Here is an 11,254-nt window from a genome sequence, read left to right on the forward strand (position 1 = left end):
TGTGCAGTTCAGACAACAGTGTATGGAACTAGAGGTTTATACAACTGCAAAGTTTACAGTGAAGGTAACACTCCTTTAAAATAGTCTTTCCTCTCAGGCTGGTGCAGCTGTAACACTGCTTTGGGGGGCTGCTTGGGAAGCAGGTCTTTGGTCACTGCAGTCATACTTATATTGGGGTGGTTCCACACTGACACATGAACTGTCTCCTTGTGTTGTTTGCTTTGTACTTCTTTAGGGTCTGTCAGAAAGTTGGGGAGGATAAGGGGGTGTTTATGTATGTATATCCTACTATTACCATAGTAATAACACAAGTATGTTTTGTTTTACTTACTTGTAATTAAATCTTATTTTTAACAGCTACCTGCCTTGGAGAAAGACCTGATAGCACTGAAATCTCCTTCAAAAGAGAAAATTGCAGATTTATTGAACTCTTACCACATGAAGGTAATCTGAAATGACTGAAATAAAGCAAAATTCTTAAATAAATGTAGACATTTTTTATCCATGTTACTGATTATCTTGTTCTGTGTTTGAAAATAATGAGTTTCCAAACTCGTTACACTCTCTCCATAATAGTTGTGTTAGCCCCATGTAACAATGGGCATGAAAAGGTTTTGCCTTTACAATCAGTGGCTATTTTAACTCTTTTGATGTGCATTGCAGTTCTCTTTCAAAAGAAAACCTCTAGAGTCAAAGTAGTATTGTGTTACTCAGTCAATTACTCTGCTGTTGTTCAGCTTTAAAATGAGCTGTTTCTGCTCTTGTTGTTGCTGTTTTGTAATTACTAAGTTCATAAATAAGATTAATTGGAAAAATTAATGGGATAAGCTAATTTACATCATAGTACTGATTATTTTGACAAAACAGAATGCTGTGAAATAGGAGTGATTATATGTTGCAGTATCCTGCTTTAAAAGATTACACTGAATGCAAAAGGAAACTGTGTATTTTTAGTTATCAGAGCTGAAATGCCAGGGAACCTTTTCAGCTCCAGCTGCTGTTCCTGAAACATCTGCTTATGTCCCAAACCCCTAAATGCAAGATGTGAAACATTTGACAGCCTTCCCACAGAAGGCCAATGGATCTATCACACACTTTGTATGTCTAAACAAAATTTTGTTAAATGACATAGAAAAGAGAAGGAAGAGAATTGCCTTTTTTTGGTCATTAAAAAGGCCTAAACATAGGCCTGTATATTTTTAAAGAAAATGAAAGGTTGTTTTTAAAAACAATCTCTGATTCTTGAGTAGATTTATCTGCACTGACTTTCTTAGTGTATTGGACAGAAGTGTTTTGATAGAACAATCAGAATTACTTGTGTACAAGATAACCACCCAGACAAATATGCATACACCGTAGCTCAGAGCAAGCACTGCAATATGAGGCCACATCTTTAACATTCACAGGGTAGTGCCAAGTTCATATATACACACTGCAAAATTTTAATTCATTAAAAATTGCACTGTCTTATGAACATTGGGTGTTTATTTATGACATCATATTTCTGGAACACGAGTCTCTCAAATTTTTTGGTACTCATACACTTTTCAGTCTAAAATAACCAAGTGAAATATGTGTTTGCTTTTGAAATAGTGCACAATTGATCAAGAAAAGGCGTTTGCACTTGACGAACACATGGAGAAGATTAACAGGTATTCAGTAATCTTTTAAATGTTTTAATTCTTGTGTGTAGAGAACATGAAGTTAAATCTAGTAACAGTATTTCACAGATAAGGTGAGAGAAATTACCTCCAAGTTTAAGTAACATTTTGTCTTTAGGGAGCTTTATCTGAAGCTCATTAAATATTTCACTCATCAGTACATTAAACACTTGGGCAAAGTAACCTGATTCGTAGCCTATGGCACATTAAAATGAACATTTTCTGTGGGTATTGGATGAGAATTTGTGAGAATAACTGTTCCATTGAACAGGAACTGTTACCTAACACATTTACAGGACTCATTGGGTAAAGGCCAATGGTAGCTTGCAACTTAAGGAAAGGAGAAATAAGTGAGAGTGATAAGAAAGAGCTAAATCTCTGCAAGAAGGATGGCAGTAACTACATTTAGAGATAAAAGATGCTGACACCAAACCAGTAGAATGGAGCTGATAGCTAAAGATTTACTATGTTATAAAAATACAGCTAGGACTGATGGTATTAACTGAAGTTTATATATAAATACCAGAGTTTGTTAGTAAGGTTTATTGAAACACTAGAGATTTGTAAAGGAAAAGGAGATGCCTGAGTTACTTGAAACTGAACAACATGGAAGACATGGCTAAGAAAAGTCAAATCAGCTGGTTGTGCTCTGTTTCTAACATCCCTTCAAAGGTAAAACAGAGACTGAAGCAGCTTGTTAACTGATTTTTTTTTTCTTCTAGTCTTTTTTCAGCAAATAGTATGGAAGAAATTGTTAAAAAGTTAAAGCAAGATGGTTCTCCTTTTGCCATGAAGCAGCTAGAGGTAAAGTCTTCTATGTCATTTTTGTTAGAGATTTTAAGTCTGCTTTTATGGTTTCTTATCATCGGGCAGACTTTAGTTACCCCATAGGGCTTTGGACTGAGAGCCTCAGGTTCTCACACATAGTCCTGAGGGATTCTCAGTAGTTCTGCTCAGACAAGGGTATTCCTCTAAAATCACACAATGTGAGCACCATCATGTGGTGCATAAAATTGTAATTTAGCTAAAAAACCAAACTCCCCTTTCTTTTCCCCTCCCCATGGTCAGGGGGGTCTTGGGAACAATTGTTCCCTTTATAGCTTCTGGTTATATTGCCAAGGCTTGGAATAAAACAGTGCCAGAACCGTGTTGTTGTTTTTCTTCCATTCCAGATATCTCATTTGGGTAAACGGCAAAAAAAACGAGAATCACAAAGTATGTTTTGATCTTTCTAATGCATTTCTGAGTGTTGGGATGTAGTCACTACTCAAAAAACATACAGCAATGCTACAAACATAGTTCATACTTCAGCCTCAAAAGCAAGAAGCAACTTAAATTCATTTATAAATAATATGTGTATTTTCTTTTTTTCCTTTGAAGTATCAGGTGCCTTGTAAAAGTTTTGTTTGGAGCTAGTGAAATATTCCAACTGGATAGAACTGAAATGTTCCTTCAACAAAAGGGCCATTTTAACTTTAGCTACAGCTCACAGAAGAAATCCTCCTTTCATAGTGAAATAAAACATCCATCATCTCTGACTTTGATATGAGCAGAAGGCATTTTGTAAGGTAGTATTCACATTAGGCACCCTGTGACTTTAAAAAAAAATTAATTCAAAATGTAACACATTGTCACTGGAACTATCAAACAGTTTTTGAGAAAGGAAGTTCTAAGACTATTTTTGTGCCAACCAGTACATCTAGTACACTGCAAGAAGTTTAGCATCTCTCTTATAAAAGCAAAATTGAATACAAGGGAAAGCTGATTTTTCCCTACTATTCCAAGTTTCATTGCATAAAGCAGTACATGAGTTGGTGCCAGAATAAAAATGTTATCTGTTCATATTATATTGATTAGGTTCAGTGGATGTTGAAAACAACAAAGAATTATTTATTCTTTTTCCTTGTTGTTTATGATAGTACATTTGTTTAACAGTTTCAGTTCAGAACTTTAAACTAAGTTATCTATTGATGACTAAATTAGGTCATCTACTTCAAAGTTATGATTTTGTGTAACTGATTTTTTAAATTCCCAAACAACAACAACAGCAAAAAGGGATATTTTATTGCTTCTTCAGTTCTCTTATGTCTTTAATAGGACTTTATAACAACTTTTTCTTTCATGTGATTCATAAATGAATGTCCTTGGAGTTGACCAGAGTTTCAGAACAATTGTCTGTTCTGTTCAAGAGATAAGACTCTGTTGGTATGACTTGCTTCAGTCCATGCAGAAATTCGTGGGAAAAACCCCATTAAACAAATCCCACATTTTATAGCAGATGCAAGACTTGAGTGTGAACAAATACTTAAATTTAGAGGAGTTTCTGACAGCAGACATGCTGTACTAAGCAGTAGGATTAGGCAAGGCTGTGAAACCAAAGTTTCACTTTAGTGTCCAGGTACAGGAACAACAGCAAATCCACCTGATAAGTATCATACCAGCTGATTCAGTAACAGCAATGTCTGTGCTTACTCTCCTTGTTTGCTCCTGTATTTATTATATGTATAAGGAAGCTTATGGGATAAGCCCTAACTGAAATTTTAATAGATATATCCTAATTTGGAGGTACCCCTTGCTACCTCCACCTTGTACCTTGGATCAACAAGGTTAATAAAATGGAACTCCTAGTTCTACAATAACCCAAGTGTGCTGTGAGCCATGCTATCCCAAGTATCCTGTTCTCTTTGACCTACAGTACTCCTGCTTTCTACTTTCCAAACATGCCTGCTTGGCAGGCTGTCACATACCTGATACTGAAATATGGCATGAGGAAGAATATAAAGTTGTTAAAATTCTACTTGAGAATGACTCCATGATTTACATCACATTTTGAACCCAGCCACAAACAGGTAGAAAGCTAGACAACTAACACTTTGAACTCGGTAGTTTTCAAACCTTTAACTTTGTAGTGCTACTTTGCTTTCAGGATTTACATGAGCCAGAAAGCTTTAATCTGAGGGGCCGGTGTGCCATTTCTAGTGGGGTGAAGTAAATGCAAGGTCTAAACCTGAAAAGCATCAGATACTTGACTTGCTTTTCACATAAGTAAGTGATGGATGTCTTCATCTATTGCAAGGGGAGTGATGCACTGGACCTCAGAGGTTTTGGGGTTTTTAAGTGAAAGAAAGTCACCATTCCCACTTTTATGCTTGTAAGGAAATCTGCTGTGTCAGTGCCTCTTAATTCAGTCACCTTCTGTTAGCATTTTATTGGTGTTCAGTCTACTGCAAATTCAGTTTAGAGCTTTTGGGATCATTGTGTCAAAATCAAGATGGTTTGAAAGATACTGGAATAGATGTCAAATACTTCTATGAAGACTTCTTTGCATTTTAGTACTCCCCACTCCAGCCTATCCCGTCTCTTTTTCAGGCTTGTTCCCTAGCACCAATCCCCTCCTCTTTGTACAGGGAATGTATTTATAGCTACACTGGTGACTCATTTTTCTGCAATTACACCTACCCATTTTCCTGCCGTGTTCCTCTTCCTCCAGCTTGATTTATGTCAGTACCTCCTCCACCTTCAGCCTCATTGGTATGCCAAGATAACCAGTCTAGTGCATCTAGCAGCTGCCTTAAGTGCTGTTTTCAGATCTTCCCCATTCCAGTGCTTGCTTTGACCAGAACTTGCCATGACCATTTCACCCTTGGAGCCATCCGGCTACACCATGCATAGCACTTAACCTGGTCTGAGCAAAGACTTCCTAATCTAAATGACAGAACGTGGAACTGAAAGGAGGAAAGGTCCAGCTGAAAGATAAGGCCAGCAAGAGCATCTTACAGGAAATAAGGGGTCCAGTTAAGAGCTGCCAGCCATTTGGGACCTACAGAGTGATGTAGTTAGAGGTACAGCAGATCTCTTAATCTGCTGAAAGGCAGCTCATTGCTGGAGAGCTTGACCAGAACTGAGGAACTGTTGGCACTTGGAGCCAGTGTTGGCTCGTTCTTTGCCAGCTTCTCTCTCAAGCACAGTGATTACATGCAAGCTACAGAACGACAGAGCCAGTGCTTTGAAGGCACAATTCCACACACTCCTGCTTGTGTAGCAATCACATGTTTTCCAGCTTAACTAGGCAAAATGGGTCACTGCTGCATCAGCTGGTGTCTGGAGGGATGAAGAGTAATTGGGAGCTAGAAAAAAATGTTGCTGCTGATGACTGGAAACCTGCCATTTCAGGCTGTGGTAAGGAGCCTAACGTCTGCAATGAAAATAATGTAAAGAGGCAAATCTTACCATCTGCTGCTTTTTAATAGTGATGAAAATGTCCTAATTATCAGGAAATGTCTGTTGTACCATGAATGATACATATCTTTTATTTGGGTTTACAGACAAGGGAGGATTGTGTTTAGAGTAAGAAAACAATGATAAGCTACAATAAGATTTAGCTCCTTTTCCCCCCAACCCCATGAACCTTTAAAGCTCAGATCTTTTTTCTTAACAAGGATTTTGTCTTTCTCCCCACTTTCCCCTACTGTTTACTGGCATGCAGTTCAGCAAAAGATACTCCTGAGAGCCAAATTCACAGCATTTGTTTGTGTGCTTTAAAAGAATCCTGTCTGAGGCACAATATTTATAGCCTGTGCTCCTGTCAGAAGAAGTAAGGCAAGACCTCCAAGCTTCCTATCAGCAGAGTAATGTAGGGCTAAACTACTTCAGTATCTGTTGATCTTAGACAAGAAATCTGGATAAATATGTTAGGTTTATGCTAATATTTTCTTCCACACATTTCTTCTTTGCATATCGTTTGGTTTTTGCCAATGATCGTGAAGCAACGACTTGGAAGTTTGTTGCCAGTCTCTCTATTACTACCTTACTGCTCTGTTGTACCAAATAAAAAGCAATACTAATATCACCTACAATATCAGTAAATCTAAGAGTAATTCACACTAAATATATATATATATATATATATATATATATATATATATATATATATATATATATATATATATATGATATTCAAAAACAAAGTATAATTGCTTGTAACATTTGCCTTCACTGATCAAAAGATTCTCCTTGAAAATGTCTTTCAAACTACAGTAATTTCTCTGGCTAGTAGTAATTTTATCTCTAATGATGGGACCTTAGGAGTTCTAGGTTTTCCACAAGTGATGGCACACATCCCAGAGATCTTGCTGATCAAGGCTTATGCAGGGAAGTTCATTTAATGTGACATCTTGGTGGGAGGGAGCAGGAGGAATAGGTGTCACAGAGGGAGCTCAGGGAGAAGAGAGCCATCATTTACTTCACCAAGTTTAAAATGCACAAAAGACAGACTTGCAAAAGTGTCCAAATTGAAGAAATTAAAAATAATGTTAATGTCTTCCCCAGACTATTAATAAGATGTCACCTACGTCTTTAAAGCTGACTCTCAGACAGCTCAGAGAAGGAGCTTCCATGAGCTTACAGGAGGTGCTCCGGATGGAATACAGACTGAGCCAAGCGTGCATGGTAAGCAACAGCTGAGCCCCTTGTCCCTTTCCAGCCACAGGGGGGGAACAGTTTACTAGAGACTAAAATTTTATGTAGATTTCATCAAGAGTTTATAGGTTTTAATTTTCAATATTGTGTGTTAGTGAGGCTGTCACTTTTTTCTTGTTTAATGTTATTATATGGAATACAAAGGACACTACATTAATGATGGTCAGATGGGAATGTAGAAGATTTCAGCTAAAAATTATGAAAACATTTAATATATAGATAATTTCATATTTGGATTGTAATTTTAAAACTGGTGTTCTTGAACAGGTTTTCTATTCAAATTACTTAGCCCTCAGTGCCTCAGTTCTCAGCAGCAGGGTGCAAATAGTTGTTTATCACTGCCTTTCAAGAGGTTGTCTATGAAAAATTTATCACAGCAAGAGATTTTAGTGCTATTTGTACTAAGTGCTGAGTACTTGGATAGCATCTGAGAAAGTGATCCTTGCAGTGGAACAGAGCTGCTAACTAAAATACCTGAACAAATGCCTTACAGAGTTTGCCATGGCATCCTTTTTATTGGTTTTGTCACATTTTAAAATAAGGTTTTTATGTGTCCAATTACATTATTTGTGTTAGTCAAAGGAAATACTTAAAGAAGTGAAAATCTGTCTAATTCTGATGTTCTAATGCCTGACTAAAACTAAGATTGTGGCTGCATTACTAATGAAGCATGCTTAGGTATTTAAGTGTTACATTTCCTTTTTTAAAAAAGAGTTGGATGTTTACGGAATTCCATTTAACTGCAGAGTGTTCCAAGTATGCAGAATACATCACAATTCCTGAAGACTGGCCTTTCTCAAAAGAATTTCTGACACTACACACCTTAGCCCCACTATGTGAACCTCTTTAGAAAAAGATCTGAGGTGTTACACCGAGAGGACTTGGACTGTGGCACAGTGCCTGGTCAGCTACAGGTCAACAGACTGATTGTAAGACATGTGGCTGCTTTGAAGCAAGAAGATACAGAGCTCTTTAATAAGTAAAGACAAACTAGGCCTGGAAAAGAACAGTACAAGTGGGATTTAACTGAGTCTTGAGAACTTGCATTTCAAGCAGAAGTGGGATAGGGAAAGATGGGATAAATAGAACTTGTCATGTTAACAGCTTTTTTTTTAATAATCTTTCAGAAAGGCCATGACTTCTATGAAGGGGTTCGAGCAGGTAAGTAGCCACACCAGAAACACTCCTCAAGCTAACAGCACACAAATTCACAATTGTGCTGCTTCTTTGGAAATCACTACAAGTGCACACAGCAACAGCCCAGAAGAAACTTCCCAACTTTCCATAGGTTTTGCTTATTGGACTTCTGTGTGCCCAGAATTTATTATTGTTCCAAAGCACAAGAGCCATGTTGTTTCCTTTGTGCAGTCTCAGTTCCCTAACATTGTTTATCCACCTGGTTGCACCATTTCACATTTAACACTGACAGTAGTGAGTAGCTGCATGCATCACTTGTGTCCAGGTTTAGGGTTGCCACAGAGCTGGTTCAGCCAGCTACACAATGCTTTGAGACTCAAAATCAAAAATAACTGTTAGAACAAAGATTTACTTTCCCCCATGTCCAGAATATCTCTGAATGGAAGTGTCTTACTACTAAAAAACTATATATGTAAACTTAACTTAAACTAATTTAGCATTTTAAGGCACTGGTCAGGAGAAGTTGAGGTAAAAGTAGAGCAATGGCTCAGCAAGTTCATCCCGGGGACAGACTTCAAGCCTGTCCTTGATCCTGCTGCTGATTCACTGTGCAGTTTGTCAAACCCAAAGTCACATCTGTTAGGAGCTGTAGCAATTATTTATGTACTGTTCATCACGAGATGAAATAAAGCACAGGCTTTTTCCAAGGAGCTTACAGTACAAGGCATCTGGATGGATAACTTTTGGTTGGACTTTCAATTCACACAGTTACATACTCAAGTATTATCACCTCCTCCTCTTTGTTTTATATCTGTCTTTATAAAGCAGCTTAAACTCCACTTGAGGAATGCATATCAGTTGGAGTGGCTGCTATTAGGAACACTGTACTAAAGATAGCCTGGGGTGAGAGATGCAAAATTTATTCATACAGCATGGGGAAGGTTTCTGACTTTAATTAATTAGTCTTTAGCACTTATTAGCAGACACTCCTTTGAAGAATTTACCACACATGTTGAGAAAGTGGTTTTCATTATGTCGATAATGGGGACAAGGCTACCTTAAAAATACTGTTCCTGGGATAGATTCTAAATCAGCAAATAACTGCTGAAATGTAGTTATTCAGGAAGCGACAAACTCCAAGTCTGAGAGTCAGAGGAATACCAACTGAAATTCTCCTTGCAAGGCACAAGGTCATGAAACCATCTGGGACTGCAGTACAGTAGAAAGGCAAATCCCTTGTCAGTGTGGCCAGGAAATACACAAACTGCTTGTAAAGAGAGAGGCTGCAGGAACAGCAGTTGGGAAACTTCTCTTTTATACAGGATGATGTAGCAAAAGTTTTACTATATCAGGGAAAGGAAAAAGACAAACCCACCAAAGATCCAAGTGCACTGAGGGGATTACTTATAATAGTTATTTGTTCCTGAAGCACTTTTGTTCTCTGCTTACTGCATAGATCTTGTTCTCAGATTTTCAGTCTTAGCATTGTTTCCCTTGTTGCAGAGGAGGGTAGAATCTGACTCAAGATCACTTTTGTAGTTTGGTGTAATTTCATAAAAATTATTATCCATCAATGTGCTGAGCATCCTTTTTAACAGGAAGGGAGATTATTAAGTACTTCACAGGACCAACCATTGTGAATAAAATTGATAAAAGTGTTGCATATTAGCTTTCTCTTTCTTAAAGCCTTACATTACAAGCATTTAAGAGCTAGCTCTTGACCCTCTCTACCACAAAAAGATCTACCATCAAAAAAATTTGAGTTACAACAATCAGATTTCAGTTTAAGAATGTTTCTCGGCAGCCAACAGCCACAGGTCAGGTTTTACTAATACCTTTCATCTGCTTCAAACCATAATTTTGAAAGGCTTTCTAGGGAGTAGTTTTAAAGCTTTTTAAACCTGCTTTGACCTGAGGTCAAAATTTCTTTTTTTTTTAAGCCAGTTTTCTTTCAACCTGAAAATCTGCTGTGGCAGTCTTCCCTGTTTATGGTTCTTGTGATTGGAGTGATTAAAGAAAAGCCAAAACTCTTAAAGTGTAAAACACATGGATCATATTTCGTCATATTTTCCTATAAAATGGTAAATGTGGACTTGGAACACATTAGGTATCAAATTTTCACCTTGATTAATAGAATAATATCTTAACTAAGAAATGTGTAGGTCTGGGTAGTTGCCAAGAATTGTTTTTCAGATCTTACTGCCTAAGAAAAGTGGTCATTTTTGGAGTCGGTGCTCAAACACATCCAGGTAGGTTACAATCTCAGCAGCAAATCTCAGGGACAAATATCTGTTAATTCACCCTCCTAACTCTGTGCAGGAATGTGCACTTGAAATGGAACTGTAAAGGTCTCCTACATCTTGCTGATGCTGCAAAGATGATATTTCTGTGCAGCTTCTGCCACCTCCCCTGCAGGGCAGGCAGATGTGAGCTGTACCCTGGACACCCCAGGGCCCAGCACGAGCTGAGAGATTTTATGGCAGCAAACAGAATGTCAGGGGCTTGGAAATACCAGATACCTTGGCTGTGCTGGAGGAAGCTCAGCAACAGAGCACTAACTGAAGTCTGGTAAAGTCACTGCTACTGAACAGAAGGGGTTTGGGATTTTGATTTAAAAAAGGTGAAACACAAGAACAAACACTTAACACGATGTCTGTGCTCAGTTACTTTTATCATAATGAATTTCCCTTAGCCTACCTTAGAAGTCTTCAGAATTTCTGTTTTCTTAATGATTGATCTCAAGCAGGAGAGATCCCAGATGTAAAGAAGTCAATGCAGAAAGAGACTATTTTCATGATACTACTAGAAAACAAATATTTTGACTCATACAAGACTGAAGACTTCACTGGGGAGACCATTATGAGCATTGAGTTTATTTACCAGAGTAAAACTGGCTACAGATCCAAACAGAAAGATGAACTTGAATAGACAGCACTACCCTGGAGTGGAGAACTGGCAGCTCTTGCACAGCATGGCAG

The 11,254-nt window shown here is 37.8% G+C and overlaps 1 protein-coding gene across 2 annotated transcripts in view; it reads left to right on the forward strand.

Moving 5' to 3' along the window:
• Nucleotides 1-11,254, forward strand: part of HIBCH (3-hydroxyisobutyryl-CoA hydrolase) — a 38,683-nt gene that overhangs the window by 23,553 nt on the left and 3,876 nt on the right. For both annotated transcript variants that reach the window (XM_038142632.1, XM_038142631.1), the window contains exons 9-13: nucleotides 358-444; nucleotides 1,594-1,652; nucleotides 2,384-2,465; nucleotides 6,990-7,109; nucleotides 8,267-8,300. In XM_038142632.1, coding sequence (XP_037998560.1) covers nucleotides 358-444; nucleotides 1,594-1,652; nucleotides 2,384-2,465; nucleotides 6,990-7,109; nucleotides 8,267-8,300 — 382 coding nt within the window. The remainder of the gene's footprint in view (nucleotides 1-357; nucleotides 445-1,593; nucleotides 1,653-2,383; nucleotides 2,466-6,989; nucleotides 7,110-8,266; nucleotides 8,301-11,254) is intronic.

Source organism: Motacilla alba, chromosome 7 (genome assembly GCF_015832195.1).
Source record: "Motacilla alba alba isolate MOTALB_02 chromosome 7, Motacilla_alba_V1.0_pri, whole genome shotgun sequence".
Classification (NCBI taxonomy): Eukaryota; Metazoa; Chordata; class Aves; order Passeriformes; family Motacillidae; genus Motacilla; species Motacilla alba.